General features: G+C 33.1%; 1 protein-coding gene across 2 annotated transcripts in view; it reads right to left on the minus strand.

The window, feature by feature from the left end:
- The window catches only part of UBR1 (ubiquitin protein ligase E3 component n-recognin 1), a 61742-nt gene that overhangs the window by 12779 nt on the left and 25898 nt on the right, over window positions 1-23065 (minus strand). For both annotated transcript variants that reach the window (XM_082762174.1, XM_082762175.1), the window contains exons 15-36: window positions 22652-22835; window positions 21603-21664; window positions 21298-21408; window positions 20322-20387; window positions 20056-20157; window positions 18971-19034; window positions 18439-18563; window positions 17437-17489; window positions 16479-16581; window positions 15912-15960; window positions 14719-14873; window positions 14229-14328; window positions 12402-12511; window positions 11159-11248; window positions 9491-9678; window positions 7463-7668; window positions 5864-5957; window positions 3248-3400; window positions 2694-2791; window positions 1904-1997; window positions 1206-1354; window positions 228-283 (exon numbers count right to left, since the gene is read on the minus strand). In XM_082762174.1, the coding sequence (XP_082618300.1) occupies window positions 228-283; window positions 1206-1354; window positions 1904-1997; window positions 2694-2791; window positions 3248-3400; window positions 5864-5957; window positions 7463-7668; window positions 9491-9678; window positions 11159-11248; window positions 12402-12511; window positions 14229-14328; window positions 14719-14873; window positions 15912-15960; window positions 16479-16581; window positions 17437-17489; window positions 18439-18563; window positions 18971-19034; window positions 20056-20157; window positions 20322-20387; window positions 21298-21408; window positions 21603-21664; window positions 22652-22835 (2412 nt within the window). The remainder of the gene's footprint in view (window positions 1-227; window positions 284-1205; window positions 1355-1903; window positions 1998-2693; window positions 2792-3247; window positions 3401-5863; window positions 5958-7462; window positions 7669-9490; window positions 9679-11158; window positions 11249-12401; window positions 12512-14228; window positions 14329-14718; window positions 14874-15911; window positions 15961-16478; window positions 16582-17436; window positions 17490-18438; window positions 18564-18970; window positions 19035-20055; window positions 20158-20321; window positions 20388-21297; window positions 21409-21602; window positions 21665-22651; window positions 22836-23065) is intronic.

Below are 23065 nucleotides of genomic sequence, written 5' to 3' on the forward strand. Positions count from 1 at the left end.
AGAGATAATAATGAAATAAATCAGTAAGAACATACCCCTACAAATAGAAAACATCTTGATAAGTGAATTAAATATGAAGTAGAAGCATGTTGTCTAGTATGTTTTTTATGTTATCAATCTAAACTAAATCTGTAGTATTTTCAGATAGCTCTCAACAGAGAATGATCTTGATGTCAGCAGTTTCAACAACATATGTGTAAATGTATTGTATATCTACTTGCTCATACCTGTCTATTTTGTAGAGATCCAAATAAAGGCTTGCCCTCTGTTTCCAAGAGGTTTTCTTAAAATTAAAACACAGAAAAAAAAATAAGTTGCTTTTTTCTACAGGAATTAATATAAAATTTCTGTTTGTCTCACACATGTTAACCTACTGCAAGATAATTTTTCTTCTTAGTATACATCTTTCTTTTTAAAGCTTAGCATAATTCTGATAAGTAACTCCCTTAGATTTTTCTTGAAAAAATCCAGCTTAAATTGGCTTGCCACATAAATGACTGTGCTAGGCTTTTAAAAAAGAAGTTAGTTTTCAGATCTTCCTAACTATGGATTTAAAGGAATGGTAATTCATATGAATAAGACATTTTTTTTTTTTCCACCACATGTATAGTTAGCAACTTCAGAATATTAAAGACCACATTTCTTCTACAAATTGTATGAGAATTCTTTAAGAATAAAGACAAAAGAAAATAATGAACCCTACTGTGTAGTTGATTCAAGGATAATTCAAAATATTCAAAAGTGTTAAGAAGGTTTTGGGTTTTTTTTGAAGAAAACCAAAAAGAGGAAGCGCTGTTTCATAGTTGTTAGATATTTCACTGCGCAGAAAATGCATGCACATCTAAGATCTTTGTCAGCCTTGAGATATTCAAATATACTTAATGATGCAGTTAGTAACACGGAACACGATCGCTCCCAGTTCTCACAGGTTAAAGCTCACAAATGTTGGTACTACATACGTTAATCAGATATTTTATGAACTACCACCTAACAAAAACATCCTATTACTTACACTGGATTAAAGTGTATCATGTTATTATCCATGTAATTACATACAATAAATATCATTAATCTATTACATGTCGTTCTTATTTATATAGAACTATCATTATTATTTATACTATCAGATTGTATACAATTTTACAACTCAAACAATCTTAAGAGCTTTGAGTCACAAAAAGGAGCAAACTCAAATTACACTTTACCTATACACTGGATGGTAAAAGCACATGTGCTCCAGGTCATCATAGGGATTCGATGATCAGTTTCATTTGGAGCAACTTTTAGTCCAACTCTGTAAATGGTGGTTGCAAACAGAATAAGCATCTCCTTGATACTGCTTGAGTATTTGGCTCTGCAAAAGTAAGCCAAGATCATTTCAGTCTGAATTTGTTAATAATGCTTGTTACTTATAAGTTAATCACTAACAAAATCAAGGTTATTCAGGAAAGAATTATTGAATACAAAGACCACTTGTCTGTATAGAGGAAACAAAAATCACTAGCATCCACTAGTAAACAAATACCTGGATATAACAGCATCTGAAAACAAGTGAAAGCTACCCCTGAAACAGACATACAGCAGAAAGATTAAAGCAGACAGAGTTCAACTAACATGCCTAGAAGCACAGAGAATTGTGAAAATCACTGGAATTGTGGGTTAGAAGATTCTAGAGTCATAGTTCTGTACTAAGACAATAAGAACTGCCAGACTGGGTTTGAAAAAGAGGTCCATCTAGCTGTATATAGATCTGATATTCAGTGAATACTGAAGGAAAATTACACGTAAAGCCACATTCAGACCAAGAAAGTCAATGTTTTCCTTCAATATATATCCTGAAACATAGTTAGGCTATTTTAGGGAAAATTAATACAGTGTAGAAAGAACTTCTGGTAATACTTACGAAGACTGAACTCCAAAACTAAGGATAGAATTGAATTCTAAAGCAGAGTTTCCCAATCCCTTGTTGACGAAAGCCGGAGCATTTTGTTTTTCTCCTTCCACAAGATGAAATTAGATCCACATTAGAATTCAAATAAATTGTTAACAGTTTTTATAGTAGTCTAACAGAAGTGAGGCTTGTATTTGTAACTGTTTTGAAAATAATTAACAGACTTCATAAGCAAGACTGCCTTCTAATCATCCCTAACATTTTCTTCTACACCCAAACACATGAAGATTAGAAGTAGTGCTTTGCTACTACTTTTTCCTCTCCTTGGTGAGGAAAATACAGCAGCAGCCACAAAAACAGAACTTTCCTGCACCATAGGAGTACAAGTAAAGCACCATTTCTTTGGAACTTCTGTTTCCTAAACAATCATAAATATTTTTATTTTGGCCCTCTTAATTTATTTTTCTCCTTTTCACTACAAAGTGGTCAGGCAAAAAAAATAATTAAATTTGAGTGTTAATTGCCAATCGTCCTCTCCAAATATACGTAACTTTCTTCTACAGGGAAGAGAGAAGGAAATGAATAGAAATCAGGAAACTGGTGAGTTTTCTGGAGAGCACTTTGAAATCAAGGTGTCAGCTCAGAAAGGGCCATGCCTTTAACCCCAACTCTATTTTATACTGTATTGACTGATAGCAAAATGTACCCTTTATTTGAAGTTTTCTGTTGACATTACTTAAAACATGCACTGGAATATTAGATACCCCACAGAAAAGCTTCAAAAGGAAGATAATAAACAAACCTTTTGCATTTTTCACACTGTAGCCTGATATCCTGACGAGGATAATTTCCAGCCACCTAGCTAGGGACAGAATTTGAGCTACTGCCTCTGCATCCTCACTGAGAAAAAGAAATGCAAAGAAGTTGTTACTTCAACACTCAAAGGATCTTTATAAATAATCTTTAAAAGCAAAATCCACGTAGATCAAAACACATTAACTCTATGTTTGCATAGCTTTGCACACTTTGTAAATTTTGAGCAAATGGTACAAAAAATAAGCATTAGCTATACTGTACTATTAGCTGTATTTTCTCTTTTGGTGTACACTCCAGAAGTACTTAGTCCAGAAATGCTTTAGAAAAGGATTTTGAGAGGAAGCATATTTGGGTGAGTAGTCAATGAGATAAGCAGTCTTTTATACGAATTAGGAAGGTCAGCCTGAGCTTTCCTTCCTAAAATTTGAAAAGCCAACCCAACCCAAGGTCACACTTGTGTATATACATATATATATACACACACACACACAAATATATAGAGATACAGAAATTTAAATGCTATGCAATCTGGAAATTCACCTGTTTATTTTTTGAGCCTGCAACGGAACAATAGGAATCACAGTATTGCACAGAGATTTGCAAAGTGGACAAAGATACTCTCCATTCTCCAAATCAAATATCTGTTCAACATGCAGACGTTGTCGAAAGTTCAGCTGCATGGCTTCAAAGTACCTATGACATTGAAAAGGGGATTACTAGAAAATGGAATGGCTCAAACATGACCTGAAAACAAATGCTCAAGTAATGAAAAATGTTACTACCTACAAGTGCTTATCCATGCCAACAAATGAGTCTTTTCCTTTTATAACTATTTCATATGCAGGAAATATTTCATATTACAGGAAAGTAAAATAAAACCTTTGGTCATGTATTTGAACTCATTCAAAAAAAGCGTGGTATACCAACTTCGTCAAAATGATGGTAACTTTTTCTTGCTGTTAAGATCCTTTAAAATGCATTTTATTAAAATTTTTACACACAGTAGTCTTTAATTTTTCTACTGTTCTGTCACATCTTCAAAACAATGAAACACAGACAGTATCTAATATCTTTCATAAGAAACTCATTAGAAAACAATTGAAATAGCATTTGTACACATTCCAATTTTAGGAAAACTTACTGGTAACATTTCATGAATGAATAATCAACAATTTGTGGCAATGACCAAGTCTCATGACTAGACAACAAAACTGCAGCCTTCCTTTAGAAAAGATGGTAATTTGCATTACAGTATCACACGACCTACTTTAAACTTAAAAGGAAACTGAGAAGTAACTATGATCTTTTTACAGGTTTTGTTACATAATTTTGCTCCCCTCAGTGAATGAAGTAATCCTTCTGATTTCATTAATGTCTCAATGGTATTGACGTTATTAGGAACAAAACCCAACATTCAAATCTGCTTGCCTGAATATAAGCAATTAAATTTAGTACTAACACCCAGACTGGACATGTAGGATCTATAAGACAGATACGAAATTATTCAACTTTCACACTAAGGTAATTACTAGTTATTTTTTTTGCTTTTGAGTATTACGTCTTAAGATTTAAAATAGCATCTTATTTATCTAGTAAGAGAAAATTTGTTTACAGAGGTGATCAACAGAAGTCCTAATAATTACAGAATATTTATGAAATTATTCATTACATATATATACACACAATATACATTTCCCCAAATTCAAACAACTATTTTATTGCAAGCAACTCTTCTTTCTCATACATGGCAACTACAAAGATATTCCATTAATTTGTACTTGTACTGTTTTATAGAGTATGTTTGCAGTATTTTTAGGCTGCACAGATACTCTGCACAGTGTGGCAGGTATCATTTGGAGGAATATTAGTAAGTTAGAATGTCTGTTATGTAATAAATAAAAGACTATACTCAAACCTTCTGTGTCATCCCGTATGAGAAGAGCCTGTTGTCCATTTTAATCCCATTTACCCATACAGCAAGTCATCTTTTCTTAAAAAGAGCAAGGGAACTGAGCTCCAGTGTTGCACTACTTAGATTCTACGTAGATGTGGATGGATCTGCCAAGAGCAGATGTATTATACTCGAGGAACATAATTCCATATCATTTTAAGTGTGTGTACCTATTTATTTTGTACTGTGTTTTGTTTTTTAATGAAAATATACATACAGAAAAGTAAATAGTAAGCACTTGAATTTTAGTCAAGCTTTTTAAAGTAAAATGGTACAAGCATAAAAAAACAGCCACTTGAAATTGTTTTTTATCATTTGACAGCATGAAGTAACTTCCTTGCATGACCCAACTCTCTATCTGTTTATAACACCTCAGTGGTATTTAAGTTCTAGTATTATTTCACAGTATTTATCCTTTTTTAGAGTTGCTGAATCTACATGTACTCAAAATGCTCAACATTAGCTTTACTGCCTGTAATCATATGCATGTAGCTAGAGGCAACAAAGATGACCATATTATGCAGGCTGAATAACTTGGTCTTTTAATAGTTCAGGCTATATTCTAATCCAACATCCTTTGTCTAAATACTGGGCACCTGCAAACAATATATATCTAGTATAGCTTTTAACTACTGTATCAATTCTTTTTTTTTTTTTTTTTTTTTTTTTTTTTTTTATTAAGAGTTTGTCCACCACTGGAGAGGAACCTCTACACTGGTAGATTTAACCATTTATATTCTAGTCTAAATGCCAGATTTTCATCTAAAGACTCACTGGCATAACTCAGCTTCATCCTTTAAGCAGTGAGCAGGTAACAAGCTTTCAGAGACAAAGGAGTGTTGTTGTAGAATACCCATCTGGAAGACTCCTACTGGTCCTCATTGGACTGTTAAAAAGACATCTACTAGATAGGGTTTCTTATTCTTGACCATTTTTACCCCATCAGTTTTATTTGCATAAATTGGTAACTCCTTACATATTCTTCTTTGGGTCATAGAAGTAGATTGATACCTTCTAATGATGCTTTTCTTCATTGGTTAAAAACTTCTTTTGTGCCATGTTTCATTCTTAGATGAGTACATAGCCTGAATTCTTAATTCAATAGCCACTTACTATTGTGTGTTCTCTGCGTGCAATTAAATGTTTCAGAAAATAGATCAATAAATATGAAAAACTGCAAAAACCTTGCAAAGACCTATCCTTACTTCTGCCAGCAGGTTGCATGCATCACATGGCCACAGCTTCCTGTGTGGGTTCCACATGGTAAGTCAGGATGCATGAAGAGAGGATCTATTGTATCTAGAAAAACACAACAGAAAATATATTGAAAGAACAGCGACGTAACTTCTGATCAATATGAATAGAAATGAACAACAGTATACACAGAACACAAGCCTTCAGATTTTATTTTTTTCACAGTTCAGTCACATTATGCATTTCATGAGCTTTTCCAGATCAACACTTTAAAGTAATCACAAGACAGAACCCCCTTCAATCATTATTTAATATTATAGTATGCTTGAATCACACTTGTAGTTTTATGGTGTGTTGTACATCCACCCTAGGGTGATTTCACCTAAATATTTGACTTGACTGTTATTAAGTAGGACGGAAAAATAAATTATAATAAAAATGAGAATAAGTTAGCTGCTTTTTCCATACCTTCAAACCACTTGTCCTGGTCAAAGAATTAGGGTGACTTAGTAGGATCTTCTCTCAACAAATCCATGTCTGACAATTCTTATCCCTTTTTCTTTCTAGTTTTTATAAACCTGTAATAATTACTATCATTCAACATACTTCTAGGCATCTAAGCTCTCTGAAGTCAGAACTTTTTAGTACTTCCTTGTTTCATTTTTTTTTTCTTAAGACAAATACTTGTTTGCTCTTCTTAGCCCTTTGAGATCTCAACTATCTTCCATGCATTTTAAAAGATAATCAAAGATTCTACTGAAGACAAAGTTCTGAGAGTACTTTCAAAATTATTTTAGTAGTTGACAAGGTGAATACACTGAAATTATCTAGATAATGTTGCAATACCTTTTATCCTGTTCTAGACTATTTCTTTTCTTAAAGTCAACAGCGGAACACCTGATCTTGAATTATGACTAATTTTCTTTTTTTTTTTTTTTAAAGTTTAAAAAGAGCAAAAAAGTCAGTGTCCCCTTTTCCTTGCATTTATTTTCTTTCTTTCCTATTAAATAATTGACCAAAATCTCTCTCATGCTTAATCAACTGTCACTTACAAAAATTTCTGGTTGGTCTTTGTGTTTCTTGCTTCCAATATGTCATTATGCAGCTCTAGTTGTGTATGATTCTTTATATTCATTCTTGAACAATGTTATATGATCCTTGCTTATGCTTTTTTGTTATTGTTTTTAAGTGTAGTTTTTACTTTACGGACATGAAAAAACACCTGACACTACCATACAGACCTCTGATAATGTTCATGTATTTCTTCCATATTGTCAAATTCTACTGGTGTACTTGAATAAACAGGAACTGTTAATATTCTCTTTTTCCCCCCTCTAAAGTGACCGCTCCCACTAGGTCTTGAAGTTTTATATATCTTCTTGTGAGAATAACTAAAGCATTTTCTGATATCCTAGGGAAAAAAATAAATTTTCATACATTTCTCATTCTTAATTTTTAAAGCATGGATTTTAGGAAAGTGAAAAATGTTAAACTGTTCCAAGTAAGAGCTGGCCATTTAGCCATCTGACTGAACACAGAGTTTAACTAGGTTCATTGGACAACAAGCTCTAGGTACAGAACTGCTTGTGTCCTAGAAGAAAATTGCTTACCTCCTGAGAGTTCAACAATTCTGCTTCTATTCTGAGTTAAGGCAGTTGATTTCTGGACACAGGCAGATAATACCATAGCAGCACTTTCCAGCTTTACTTCCTGCTCCTCCTGACAAAGAATACATGTCAGAACTTCTTTCTCAGCAACAGATGGACCTCGTTTGGGACCCAAAGCAATTCGGGAGTAATCAATTGCTGAAGACATGCTGTAAGAATATTAACAATAACAGATGAAAAATAATCATTTTTTTCTTCTAATGAAACAGACTTACTCTTGAGGCATCTAAAATCCTAACATGCTGCAAGCATCTCCAGTGTTATACCAAAGAGCTTTGCAAAACCAAGTGATGACAAAATGATGAAAAAACACTTCAATTCTCACTAAAATGCTCTATTTTTTAAAAAAAAGAGAAAGTGGTAGCCATCTAACACTGAATATCACATTGATATAGGTTCAGACAGCAGTACATTCAGGCAACTGTATTCAATAAGATTGAATTAAATATATTTTAATCTTACAGATGCATTATAATTTTATTGAATTCAGTGTTTTGTGACACTACTTCCACGTATTTTAAAGTATTTCTTATTTTAAAAGTTCAGCAATTATTTAAAGATTGTTTTAAAAACCAAAGCTCACAGAAGAGATATGAATCCTATTGGTGCTGTTTTTCAGATCTCTATTTTTCTGATTAGTTTTGTGCAGCCTCAATTAGACTAAAATTTTAATTGCATTAGGCATATTTTTGAAGAATCTCTAGAACAGAAGCAATCCACATGACCAAAATCGTATCACTGCTAAAACAGATAAACATAGCTACCCTTAAACTATTCTCCCACAAAATGATAAACCATATCAAAACTCAAAGCGCTGCTTTGAGCATCAGAGCAGTTATCAGTTATCAGCTGTACTGTGTCACCCTGCCTGCCCACTGAAGTAGTCACATCAACAGAAGTTTATGGTATAAAATTGAGATATTTCTGCACTTGGCTATTTTTACCATACACAGCAACACTACCCTCCTTATCCACCACTCATGAAAAAAAGGTCCTCTCTCCTTCAATTGTAAAAATTTTAAAATTTAACATTTTACAAATGTTAAAAATTTTAAGAGTAGTTACCTAATAATGAAAAACCCAATCAAATAAATTCAGCACAATAACAGAGTGAGACATGAAGTGTGTGATAAACATTACAAACATAGTATCATAAATTGCTGTAAATATATACTAAAGTTAGGATTTTAAAGTTAGGATTTATCATAATAGGTAAGTGGTTTGTCCAACACAAGCAATGATGTAGTTATATATTTGAAGCCTCAACAGAGGAAAAAGGAAAAGCTTATCATACACCTAGCCACCTAAAGCAGCACAGGATGAAAAATATTCATTTCCAAATTGTATATGAGCTGCATGACAATAAAGGATTCACTTGCCATTATTATAGTATACATAATTACAGGATATTGCAGAACTAAGTTATCCAGTCTGTAAAACACCAATTCACTCTCAAATTATCTTTCCTTTTCACCAATATAAACCAAACATCTTCAGTATGAAATCAGATTTTAAAAAACAGTGAATAGAAATAGCAGCAACTTGAGCTACAAGAAGCATGTTTTCTTCATTGCAATTTAACCATAGCCAATATGCATTAGATTCTTTACAAATTTAAGTTGTTGTACAAGGCAGACAGTCATCTCCTCAAGTACAGCGATGTCAACTACACTTCTAAAGATATTTTTCAAATGTTCCATAATAAGTACCTACAATTTGAAGAAATAATGTTCTTATTGTTTAATTTATGCTGATCTACAAAAAGCAAATCCACTGTTCTAACACCAGCAAACATGCACTACTTCTAATATTATTCTTTAACAGAGGACTTAAAACTAAAAAAGGGAAACTAATTTGCTGACTGGGATGACAATTTATCTTACCATACTATAAGTATTTTTATAAGGCAGTATCACATTTTAGGTAATGAACTCTTCCCCACCAGAGCTCTGGATGTCTGCTTTTTCTTACCTTTCTTCCTCCATAATAGCATCTTCTTTCCCTTGTGCCTCCGATGTGTTTTCATAAAGGAGTTTATGGGTTTCAATGAAATTCCTCTGCAGAGCAGACATCTGAGCCATTATCTTCTGACGATGTAGCCTAGCTGCTTCTGCCTTTCTCTTCCTCTCAGCTTTCTCTTTATCCTGAGTGCTCTGTGTCTGCACACACCAAATTGTAGGGAACAGAGAACATCAAAAATTAGAAGAATCTTTCCCCAATTATAAGCATATATATAATACTAACATCAAATTCCTTAACTGATAACACTTTGGGTTTTGTTTGTTTTAAAGTTAATTGCTGAACACTGAAACATGTTAACACTGAAAAAATTAAAACCTAAATTTAAAGTGTTGACTAGGATCATTAAGAAAAGAAATGAGATTGACAGACCTGCAAGATGTCACTAGAACCATAACTTGCAGAAAGATAAGATCAATGACACCTGATCCATTTTGTTTACCTTCTACATCTTAGGAAACTTTAGTGAACATCAAGTTTACTGGTGTTGTTATTCCCACCATAAATGAAACTTTTAAATGAAGCCCCTACTGTGTACTCCATATATCCCTTACAGAAATTTAAGAAACTTTAATCTTGAACTATTTGTGGAGATCACAGCAAATAGATTGATCCTTCATTTCTATAGCAAAATTTTATGTATTTGAGTACGGTATTTTCCCCTACTACTTCTTCATTGTAGAATGGACCACTATTCTTCTTCCAGTGTTTCTTCATTTATCATATTTCCAAAAATTATAAGCAAAGAATTTATACACTTTAGAAACATGGAAATTGAACACAAAGGTAGATATAATTGAAATATATGAAACCTAATTCTTCTTATTCAACTACTTTAGGCACAAATTCAATATTATATGCAGTTTCCATTCAGGATGCCATTATTTTTTGAGAAAATGAAGTAACAAAAAGTTGCTTTATAAGTAGTGGACCTAACAGATTGGTTTGTTACCGACTTATGTGTTTCATTCCCTTACCTTTCTAACTATCATATGACACCTTTCTCAAAAAAGAAACATGGCATATGTTGTGATAGGTTTAGAGCTACACATGCGATGCCTGGACAAGAGGTTGTTTGGCAGCAAGCTGTTGCCAGACACAACGTGTAAGAGCAAACTTGCCTGTCTTTCCACTCTATCTAAAGGTAATCGGATTCTTTCCTCTTCAGCTGCCTATTATTAAAAAAATAGGTAATGCTGCAGTAAACTTTAAGATCTCCACTGTCTCACTTGACCACTGGATTTAAGAGATTACTTTGAGGGAAGAGGGTAAAGACTGATGCACAAAGTAATGACCTAAGTTTGATTTCTTTATCACACGATCAAGGCATAGCATATTAGCCTCTTGTTAGCTCATGTAAATTACAAGATAGCATTTTAAGTGTATTTGTATTTGCACAGTGACAGCATAATAGAAAAGGTGATCAAACCACAAAGATAAAAGCATAAATAAATAAAAACAAATTCCCATCCTCTTAGAGTCTAAATGCTATTTGTAGACAATATATTATAAAGTAATACCTACAATGGTATTTTCATATAACAATTAAATTAGGTACTTATTTCAAAACACCATTAAATAATATTATATACAAGATTTCTATCGAACTTTAATTATTACCTCATCACCTTTTGTAGCTTCTGAGACTGATGTAGCTGCTACTGTTGTCAAACTAGATTTTTCTCTCATTCTCTTCACCGTGTCAAACATCTAGGGTCAGAGGCTTAGATGTTAAAAAGGTAGTAATAGCCAAGTTGCACTTTATTATAGGTAAGAGCAGAGCTCCTGATTTTTAATTTTACATTTTTTTCAGATTGCCAAATGGATGAAATCAACTGCCATACTCTTAAACTATGAAAAAGTCCTGTAGCCAAAGAGTAGTGCTCAGCATGAAGTAAAATTCTCCCAACTTTACGAGTTCTCCAGCATTAATACTGCTAAACAAATAAAGCTCTTTCATCAGAAAGACATCTGTATATCAGAATGGACAGACTGCTAGCTTATTTCATGTAGGTGACACATGGCCATCCCATGGAAATAGTCTGCAGTCAGTATAAATCAACATCTAGAACAGAAAGCTTTCTAGCTTATGCCCAATTAGTTAAAACCAAGCCTAAAAAAAATAAATTTTCTACTCTTCGAACTATCTTTAATAAGAAACTTGAAATTCTGATAATTTTAAATATTCTAAATTTGCATATCATTTAAAAGAGTATATGTTAAGTATATTTTTACTTTTGCCCTTAGAATTTCAGAAGAAAAAATTCTCCAAGATCTTTTAAATTTGCCACCCTATTCAGTAGTAAATTTGCACCAATTTCAGTAGTATAGTTTTGGAATCTTGCTGTGGATTTTTACCTTCTTTTCTACTTTTTTTTCCAGGAGCTCTGTGTTTGCCAACTAAACTAAGGCTACTGACGCCGCAAACGGATAAGGACCTTGATACTGCTAAGAAGCAGCAGCAGCCCACTTTTCTAGGTTGGGCACAGTGTCATTGCTCCATAAGGTTTTCCTATCTCTTACCGGGGAAAGTCAGTGAGATGGTTGGAAAAATACCATAGATTAAATGTATAATGTGGCCATTAGTTAGGTCATTGACTAAAAACTTAATACAAGCTGCCCCTAAAATGTCTTCCTGATTTATGAACTTTTACTTATCACCTGCTACTATTTCACAACAGAAATATAAGGAATAAGGTTTATACATAAAAATACACAAATGAGGTTTCAACAGTTTAGGCTTCTTAAGAAACTGCTGCAACTGCAAATACTAATAGATTACATATAGAGAGGAATTATAACATCTTTCATAACAGCTTTCTAAATTACAAAATGAGATCATGCTCGTCTCCCCACTGTGTACCTGCAGTATCCAATTGATCATGTCCTTCTGTGCCTCTAATTGAGGAATTCTCTTTAATTTTTCCAGAAGCATTAATATGTTTACAGCATTCAAAGCTGAGCTTCCCATTCCTTTACAAAGAAAGAGAAATGCATGGATTTGGGGCTGGGGGGGAGGAGGACAACATCTTAATGTATCTACAACCATAAGTATGCATTAAAACATTCCTAATTATATAGCACATATTTATGAACATAATCTCCGTAGTTACCGTTCTGTCTTAAGTTCACCTATTCATTCCAGATAAATGTAGTATATAATCTTTCTCCATTGTACATTAATAATTTTTCCTATTTCCAAGAGTAGAATTATAGGAAAAAAAAAGAATTGCCTTCAGTTTTGAAGAGAATTAGTGGAGCTCTTGTATTTTACACTAGTCTGCTAAAAAGTTCATTATGTATAAGCTAATTCCTGTCACAAAAGTACAATTCTGCTAATTTTCTTCACAGCATGTTAACATTTCGTAAGATTTTTTTTAGCCATTCTTAAAAATAAGCATGCTTTAAAATTTGTACCATTCTCTTCAATTAGATTTCCTCTGCAGCACTTTCCATTTGAACTTGTTTCACATTTTTAGAAGTAAGACAAAAATGTTACAAAAAAACTTTTTTTAAACCCTTTTCAGTAGGTTTTTCTTACCAAAAAAACTGATTACTTCTATATCTGTTATAGAAATGTATATATGTGTGTGTGTTTTTCTGGTTATGTTTAATACATTATTTTTACCAGGGCATACATTTAATACACTATTATTAAAATGTAGTGCCTTGTACATTTGAAACCTTGCACACACTGTATTCCGTGGACATTGATCCAAGTCCAGAAGAAACCTATGAAGTCACAGTCTGGTATTTACACATAGGAAACCAGAACTGGCTCTAAACATTGTCAAAAGCAAAAATAAAACTGACAAAGAATTTTCTCACTAACAACTTAGATATACGAACTTTTAGTCTACTTCTAAAATGATCATGAAGTTTTTAAAACAGAAATACGTTCGGTTTGGTGATAATACTTCTTGCTCAATAAGAAAAAAGTGACAAATAAGTGACATGAGAGTCTCTTTCAGACTCAGTAACACCTCTTAACACAAGATTTTTGAAAAACTAAATAAAGGCAGTTCAAGAAGCTATATTTCACAATTCTTATCTCTGTTCCAATTCTCAAGTGACAATTATGTCTTCATAAAGGAATTTTTTTTGTTTCTTACACAATGAAGCAGAAACTAGGTAAGATGAATAATGGAAAACTATTTAGAAAATGTATGTTCCAACTCCCACTCCCTAGACTTGAATGTTAGATTTGGAAATGCTCTTTAAGGACTTTGAAAAGAAAAAGCACAAAAGCACACCGCATAGCCATTAAGTTTCGCTTCTATTATCACTACCCTAATAAAAGACTAACTTGCAGGTCAATCAATAACTGCATAGCTCAAGTGTATGAAAGATCAAGACAGTTCTCTACAATCCACTCTTTTCTTAATTTCTATTTTAACAATACTTCTGTGAAAGAACCACCATGTGGTACTTAACACCCATATTACTTTAGTTTCCTTCAGAAGAAGAGAAACACATCTTTTCTTCAACATATCTATCAAATGGGAGCAAAGTAAGCTACTCCAAACTTGGTCTCTCTATTATTTCAAATAAATATTTCAGCAGTTTTAAATTCTAAACAGTGAGTCCTTTCTGAATAAAATAGCTAAATACTTTCTTCTTATTTACTGTTGCCCTTAGAAAATCAAGCTAGTCTGATTTACTCTGCTCTTTCAAAGAAAATGAAACATACTTGACGCTTTGTGATAAAAATCAAAGGTTACTTCTTCTTCCGGAAACTTCTGTAGCTGCTGCTTCTCTTCTAGTAACCCTAAAGAAAGGAGATGAAGCACCTAAAGAGATAAAAATGTTAGCTCTCATTCATTGTTAGAGTGCTGGAAAACCAGTACATGAAATAAGGATATTTTATACAGTTTCTACTATAGGCTTATTATATCCATGATAAAACACAGGAACAAGAATAAGTGCAAAGGTCATACATGAAAGGACATATAACAACAGAGTGTAATAAACTGTCTTGTGTGCTTCTTGCACTACAATAAACTTTGCACATATTATTAAAACATGAATCTTATTTTACTGATTCATACAAACCTATAAACATCTATAAAAACAAGTTTGGGGATCAAAAAGTCATTTCTTATATTTCCAAGTTAATCTCTGGATATTTTGATCACAAGATTTTAGTGTAATTATCATGGGAAAAATAAAGTTAACTATACCATTTGGATCATAGCTTCAGTCCACAAGTGGGTTTCAAGTTCTACTGCTCTCTGAAGGATGGTCCGCAGTATGTGCATCATAACGTCACAGTTCAAAAGCCTCACCACATTACTGAACGCAGGACAGAAGTCTGGGGGAGGAGGTGGTGGCAATGCTAGAAAATGTGGGTATGTAAAAATATTAATAATGTACTGGCATCTCATCAAAGATTCAAGCAAAAAGAGACAGGAAGCATACTACTACCAGTGAAAGAACAATTGGATCTTTTCAATTAATAAGAATATGCTCAAATCCAATTGTTTGCCTAAGTCAGGTTTTACCTTTAGTAAAATGAAGTACTTCTAATAAGTTCTTATATAAAGACATGCAAACTTAGCTACACAAGTAATCTTTAAATGCAACTCTTTAATACTTTGCACTGCCTCTTGTCATTTGTGTATCACTAACACGCATGAAGTGTGTTTTGCATCAGATAAGTTTTCTAAGTAGTTAAAACTTAAACAAGGATGAGATGCAAAAATTAAGATATTCAACTGAAATGGCAATCTGGGAAGAGAAAAACTATCTTTTCAGATTAACAAAAGTTGACAATAGATTTTATTAAATTGTTTATTTTACTTAATTGTTTACAAAGTCTTCCTCAGATCAACTCAACTAATGCTCATGCCTTTAGTGGGTAAAAATAAAATGGAAAATAACGCTCGTGTTACAACAAAAAGGTAGTTATGTTTGTAGTTAGCATGTAGTTAGTAAAAGTTTGCAGCTTTTAAATAAGCAAATTTTGGTTTATAAAACACAAGCTATTTACATAATGGGTAATGAGCATTAGTTCCTGCAGCAACCTTCTCTAGAGGACACTACTGTGTATCACGTCTGTGCTACAGAAATTACTCACAAAAATAACTTATGGCTCCTATTTATTCACCATAAAGACTAAATTGTTTAATTTATCAATGGTTATTATGCCACGTTGATTTGTCTACTGGAAATTGAACTAACATTTCCAAAATTCCTATATTACAAAAAAAGTCTGGTGTTAATTAATTACAATTACCACAAATCACAACAAATGTAGTATGAACTCGGCTATCCATTGCAAGTCACAATACATCTCAAAGATCATTTTATATAAAAAAAAAACTACATGCACTACTGAATTATGTTTGTTGAGACATCAGTTTCAAATGTTTACCTTCATCTCTGTTTTCTTGTTTTCTTCTTTTCTTTTGTGTGTGTTCAGCCTACAGAAAAGGTAGTGTTGTTTTATCATCGTGTCTACAGGAGTATGCAGTGAAAAAATTAGAAATGCTAATCTATCAAATGTGGCAAGATACATAGTCAATATTTGGACATGCAACTAGAATCCTGTATGAAATCTGTTTAATACCGAATTTTGCATTTCATTTTGTAGTAAAGAAACAGCAGCACATACTTTCTTCTTCAAAAAAAATTACAGAAACAATGTTTGCTTTCTTCAAATTCAAGGACAATTCTCAGCACGTTCTATTCTTAGCAGTTAAGGGAGTTAACACAGAAGTCACCATGGGAAAAATATTACAAGCCACACCACATCAATTTATATCAATATTAACTTCATTAGAAGCTTAGTTCTCAAGTTAGCTTTATACAAGTTAGCTTTTTTAACTTTTTTTTTTCAGTTTCTTCAGATTCCATGAACTCCTTTGATTCAGCAAAACTCTTTAGACGGTGATAATCATGTGCTATTTTTACCTTTGAGAGTGATTCTTACACTGCCTACCTTACTGTGCTGGGTCTTAGTATAGTGATAAAAGAACATATTGAACTCTTTCAAGCATTCATCTTTCAGTTCATAAACTCCATGGCCAGACACTCCTGGTTTCCTTAAAAGAAATATTTCATGATATACAGATTAATAACATATGTTCAGCACATCTTTGAACGTACACAAACCACTAACAGGATTTATTTTCTGGCAAAATGCTAATAGTTAAAGAAACAGTGACAGTTACTTTGTTAACTTAAAGAGCATAGAGTGGGTACAGTTTTGAGTCTTTATTTTTGAAGACTGTTGACTATCATATATTCAATATATATTCCATATTACATGGATATGTTGAACCTTCCATATAATTCCCACAGCAAAATTTCTAGGTACACCTATAGCTGCCACTGCTTAAACATAACCAATATAAGATTTCAAATAAGGTATACTAAAACAATTAAAATTACAAGACATTCCTGTCACAAAAAAAAAAAAAAAGCAGACATTTGAACTAGTTTTTCTTAACTGTCGCAATTGTTTTCCTTTTTTGCATATGCACTTTTTTTTAAAAAAAAAAAAAAAGTGTCTCCCATCTGAAAGCTATACCAAGTAGCATGTAAAGTAAATAAATGACATTAAACCAATGATTAGGTTATCATCAAGAAGTACAATGAGTTGTTAAGGTTCCCAACCATCTTTAAAATTAAATGAACTTTTGAAGATTTTCTCACTAGGACATGAGATCACTGAACTCCTGAGGTTCCTCAAACTGAATTTGAAGAGAGGAATAAAAGGAGAGAAGCAGCAGCTTCAGATATTCCATATACTTTTCTTTCTTACACATATTCTAAAGCGTGTATATTTCAAGACAGAAAACAATAGCTGAATGTAGAATGTCGTACAGCTTGTTTAGCCCATATGAGCTATCTAATTTCATGCTCAAGGTACTTACAAAACAATATCAAGAACTTACTTGAATGTAGCCACTTTATCAATTACATTCTCCAAGCCAGTTTCATTGTTCTCCTGGTAAAAAATTTAGTTTGGCATAAGTATATAATGATTCAAATATCTTCAGTACTATACTATGAACAACAAAAACAGACATGCAGATTTAGAACAATTCTCTAATTCATTAATTATTTTGGCCATTTGGTAACTCAGAAAGCAGATATTCGTAACTAGCAAGTTACAAGGAAAATACCAAAGACAGATAACAAATACTTTCATCTGCTCATGTAAAATTTGATTTATAACAAAGCTGATCTCCCCAAACAGAGCACTGCCTTACCCAACCTCAACGGAGGGGAAAAAAAGATTTCACTCCCTAAAAATAGTCCATGTGGATCACGTGTTATTGGTTTCTGATTATAATCCAGGGTATTTTGTTTTCATAATCTGTTTTGGGCATTGATTGTTGGCCCTGAAAGCTTGCACAGACAATAAAATCTAAACCACACTTCTCCCTTGTGCCTAAGTTTTCAACACTTAGAATAGAATGGTAGGGTTTGAAAGCTATGATTTTTCAATGAACAAGCTGAACAGATTTTTCAATGAGCAAGTTGAAGTGATCAAATTAGAGCATAATGTTTAATGATGGTAAACAGGGCAGCTGGATTCTGTTCTGCCTAGTCTTAACTGGGCCAAAAAAGAAAATTTTAGAACTTGTTCTTGACTCTAGAATAGGTGTGTATAGTTTAGTTTGGGTTTTTGTTTGTTTTTTTTTTTAATCAATCCATCAAAACACACAATCCCCATACAAACGCCTTCAGATTAGATCATGCTTCTATCTATGATGTTTACCTTTACATCAGTAAGGTAGCAGCATTTGTAATGCTATATTTTAATTCTCAAACCAACGTCTGAGCTTTTTATCAGAAATGTAATACTTCCATATAAAGATATGGAAGATAAACAGGAGAAGGACATAAAAATCGAAAAATTTAAGGAAGAGAAGTAGCAACACAGGACTCACATTTTCAGGCAAGGACTTTGTAATTGCACTATGCGCCATCGGCTCAATACATAGTAGGTGGATGATTTCTCTCATGATAACATCTTCTTTTGTCACATTACTCACTCCAGGTACATATCTTTCCCCTACCAGAGTACATCAAAAGGAAAAAAATCGCATATATGACAGTTACAAAGCAAATTCTGGGGAATGTAAACATACGCTATCCCAAGTGTCTGAGAGATGACAAGAAAGTTTGTTGTTTTTTGTTTGTTTTAACCTAGCTTCCTTAAAAAAAAAAAAATGGGCTGAGAGTTTCTTCTCATTTTCCACCTTAATAGGAAATTATTAAATTATCTTATTAGCTTTTTTCACCACATAAAACAGATTACTTCCAGATGACAAAATGTTTGTATTACCAAACCATTTAAAATAGGCACTTTCCAGTATACATGTACTCTCCATATCAGATTCTACGCTAAAGTAATCGAGCTTGTTCTTTCAAGCTATAATTATCCATTACTACCAGAGTAGAGAGAAAATACAAACTTACCCACAACATAGATGAGAATCTGAAGCATTTCTTCTATTAGTACATTACATTGTTTAATCAATTCCTACAAGAATGAGAGAAATCAGTTAAAAAGCACTAACAGGAAAATCCGTAAATGAGAGAGTTTAGTATTGAGATGCACTGCTTCAGTGAAGCATTGTATTGTGAGAAGAACCCTCCCTCTTAATGAGTTGGAAAAGGATATCATAGATATATAAGATATAGATATTATTCTGCAATTGAAGCGCAAGGTTCACATGCAGGAAAGCAAATAACAGAAAAAGGTATCCCAAAGGAAGGGTTATATCGAAATTCAAGCCTCAAGAAGTAGCACAACAATTCAAGCAAGTTTCATCAAATAGACAAATACTACACATATAAATTTTGTAGAGAAGTCATTTGCCTGTATTTTAGCGGATGACCTATGAAAACATTATTAACAAGGAAATCAGTAACCAGTTTACCTTGTGAATGTGGAACACTAAAAGAAATGAAAACCTAAGGAAATATATGTAGAGAATGCACATACTAGATGGGATAGGCATTGGTCTGGTCTTTTTATTCAATCTTACTCTGTGCCAGTAGTGCTGTTCTCTGAACTGCCTTGCGACTTTGAACAAAGCACACCAAAGAGGGCAAAATCAGTTTACTAATTTTGAGAAAGAAAGCCTCCATATAAGCCTCTGATATAAAATAATTTCTGTCTCAATATCAGGAAAAACTTTACTGAGCAGGTGAGTGAGCACTTGAACAGGTTGCCCAGAGAGGCTGTGGAGTCTTCATCCTTGGAGGTAAGGCTTCTCCATTCTCCCTCCTTGGAAATATTCCAAAAGCCACCTGGATGTGGTCCCAGTTAGCCTGCTCCAGGTGGCCTTGCTTGAGCTTGGGGATTGAACTATATGGCCTCCAGAGGTCCCCTTCCAACCTAAATCATTTTGTGATTGTGTGTGATTTGTTTAACCGCTAGGTCCTGTGCTGACTGACTTAATGTGGTCAAAAAATGCAGTGATCAACATTACTTTTTCTAATGATGTTGCATGCACTCAAAGTAAACAAATTCATCAGCAGATATACTTGACACTCACCTGATCTTTGGTGGGCTTGATCCTTCTGAAAGCATCAGCAAGCTCATACCTCTGCAGTATGAGCAACAGGAAATGATTTGGATCCATAAGAGATGCACCAATCTAAGAAAAGACAAATATGAACATCAGTTACCATTACAATTCTTCATTAATTTTTAAAAATATCCTTTTAATGAGAAAATATTTTGCAATAATACATATTTAATTAAGATTAAAGGCATGAGCATGTTATGAGTCAGGCAAAAAATGATTCAAGACCATTATACCTGGAGCATGATGATGTCTTTATCATACATTTCTTCTCTGCATTTAACATCTTGATAATAAAATACCTGAGAAATAAGAAAACAAAATTTAAGCAGAGAAGTAATGCAAATGCTGAAGTAATGCACTACGAAATCTATACCATTTAATGCCTGTTTGAGACTTTTTTCAAGTTGTAAAGTATCTTTATTAAGGTAAGGGAAAGTCCCATGTCTCTTTCGGAACAAATGTACTTTGATAGAAATGAAAAATGATTTTTCACTTTTTCAGAGAAAAATCTATGCCATATTAACTTTTTCACAGCCACATTCCAAAACAACGTAATTCTAATGCCTTCTATGTATTAAAAATCTTATTTTCTTTCTCCTACCCCAGTTCTGACACACAAATTCTACAAGGGGCTACCAATATTTACTTTGATTTCACGAAAGGGTTCTGTGAAAGGTAAATTTAAAAAAAAAAAATCTGCCAAATACAAAAATGGTAAAGTTAAAGGAGGCACAATACAAGTACTTATAAGTAGACTCTTACAACAAAAAAGCCCACCAGTATTATTAAATGTTTGTTATTTCAAGCTATGTAGTACTCAGAAGAAGTTTGATATGAGATTAAATAGTTAAATATTTAAAATTTTCCTGTTATAAGCAACAGTACTTATACAACAATTTCTTTAACAGATCTGAAAGTAGTCTATAGTAGACGTCAGTAAAGTTATTACCATTTCACAGAAGTCAGAAGCAGTACTAAAAGAGAGCAAAACAGTTTTCTAATACAGGCAGGCAAAGCCATTGATAAAACTGGAAATAAAACCAAGTTACCTAAATTCTGATCTAGAAATCATTTTATTTAGTAAATTTTTGTAGGAGTAACCCCCATGACCTATTTCTACACTGGATGAAACTACCATTGAAAACAATACTGAGATGTACCTGCATACACCATTAGGACCAAGTCACTACTGTATAACCTAGAGAGTACCTGGCTTATCAGAGAGAGTCCATTCCTTCTCCACATCTCTGCAGCTACCTGAGCAACCAAAACAAGACATCTCAAAGGATATTCTACCAGCAGATCCACCTGAAATTCTTCCTAGAAGTAAAATAAAAACGGACAGAAAGAAGGAAGGAAAAATAAGTAAGTGATTTTTAAGTGTAAGCCTTAAACAAAGACAAGTTCCAAGTTGCAAAATAACCTGTTATGAAAGTTATAAGATATAATTTTAAGCTTTCTCCTTCCCAGAGTATAAATCACAAGCAGCATTTGAATAAATAAGTAAATCTTACAGGAGAAACAAATTCATGTAATCTTGATATGCTTCCAGTCTTGCTTAATCGCACATGAAGACCTACAAAACAAATAGGAAAAAAATATAAAATATATCAAATTCATTCAAGTTTGTCTTCCAACAAATTCCAAAAGTTAGCTAAACTGCCTGCAACTCAGAGAACTAAAAGAAAAAGTTAAGTTTACTTAGGAAAGATTTGTTACTTCCATTAATATATATATATATATATATATATACACACACATATATATATACTTTTTTTTAAGATAGAATATCTATTACATTATTACAACAGTTTTTACCAGTCTTACAATTCATTCTTTTTATGAATAAATGCATTCATTTAATGAATTCATTGAAGTCATTTCCACAGAAAAGATAAATAGGATTGACAAGCTTTTAATTTCACATTTAAATTGCATAATGTCAGTAACAACAGAATTTCTAGACTACAAGGCTTAACAGATTACCATCTTTGCTACATTCTTGGTAGCAAATGATGTTAAAAAGAATCTGCAGCTTAACAACAGTGTATGATTTTGTTTGTATTGTAGAGAATGTGGTGATCACCCACTGCTGTGGTCCTTTGTATTCTGACTGGAAATCTGTCCTGAAACGCTGCAAACGTATGTCTTTTAGAAAGGGCATTTTAACATGCTTAAAATATATACGGCTGGAAAATAAATTTGAGATACAGAAGGGATAACTGTTCATTTAGGCATTGTAAGTAGGAATAGAAACGAATTCAAATAGTTTAGAGAAAACTAATGTTATATTATTAGAATATAAAATGATTCCTTCTTGTCTGCTTTCTTCTCTCTCTTGTGTAAAAAAAATATCCTCCAACCTACACAGCAAGTGCTTTTTTGCAAAAAATTTTTCCCTTAGGGGATATCTGGGGAATAAGGTCACCTGACTGAAAATGTCACAAAGTCAGATAGCAACTGATCTGTGAAGCATTTAATTTAAATGCTTTCCAGGAAAAAGAAATGAGGGGGATGAGAAGCCTAATTCAAATAGCTATCAAAACAAAGAAACATCACCTACCTGCAAGAGTCCTAGACAGCGGTAAATGTATGCTGACAGGATCTAAAGACACTCTGTAAGGTCTGCTCTCCAGAGTATGGCCACACAAATGAAATGCTGTCTTTTCCCGTAAGCGGCTGCTGTTTGTGCTGCACCTCATCACAGCCTTATGACATTCTTTGTAGGCCCTCAGCAACAGCTCTTCCTAGAATTTAAAACACATGCATAGAGTTATATTAAAAAATGATGAAATACGCACTAAAATTGCTCACCTGTCTTTTTCTGATGAAGCAAACAGTTACTACAAATCCACACCATAATTATTACTGTTTCCTAATACTGAGAAGTACTGGACTGGAGCAATGGAGCATCACCTGAAGCCAAGAATATGCTTCTGTTCTAGGAGCTACTCTGTCAAACACTCTGATGTCTATG

Source organism: Aythya marila (genome assembly GCF_965140915.1).
Source record: "Aythya marila genome assembly, chromosome: 5".
Taxonomy (NCBI): Eukaryota; Metazoa; Chordata; class Aves; order Anseriformes; family Anatidae; genus Aythya; species Aythya marila.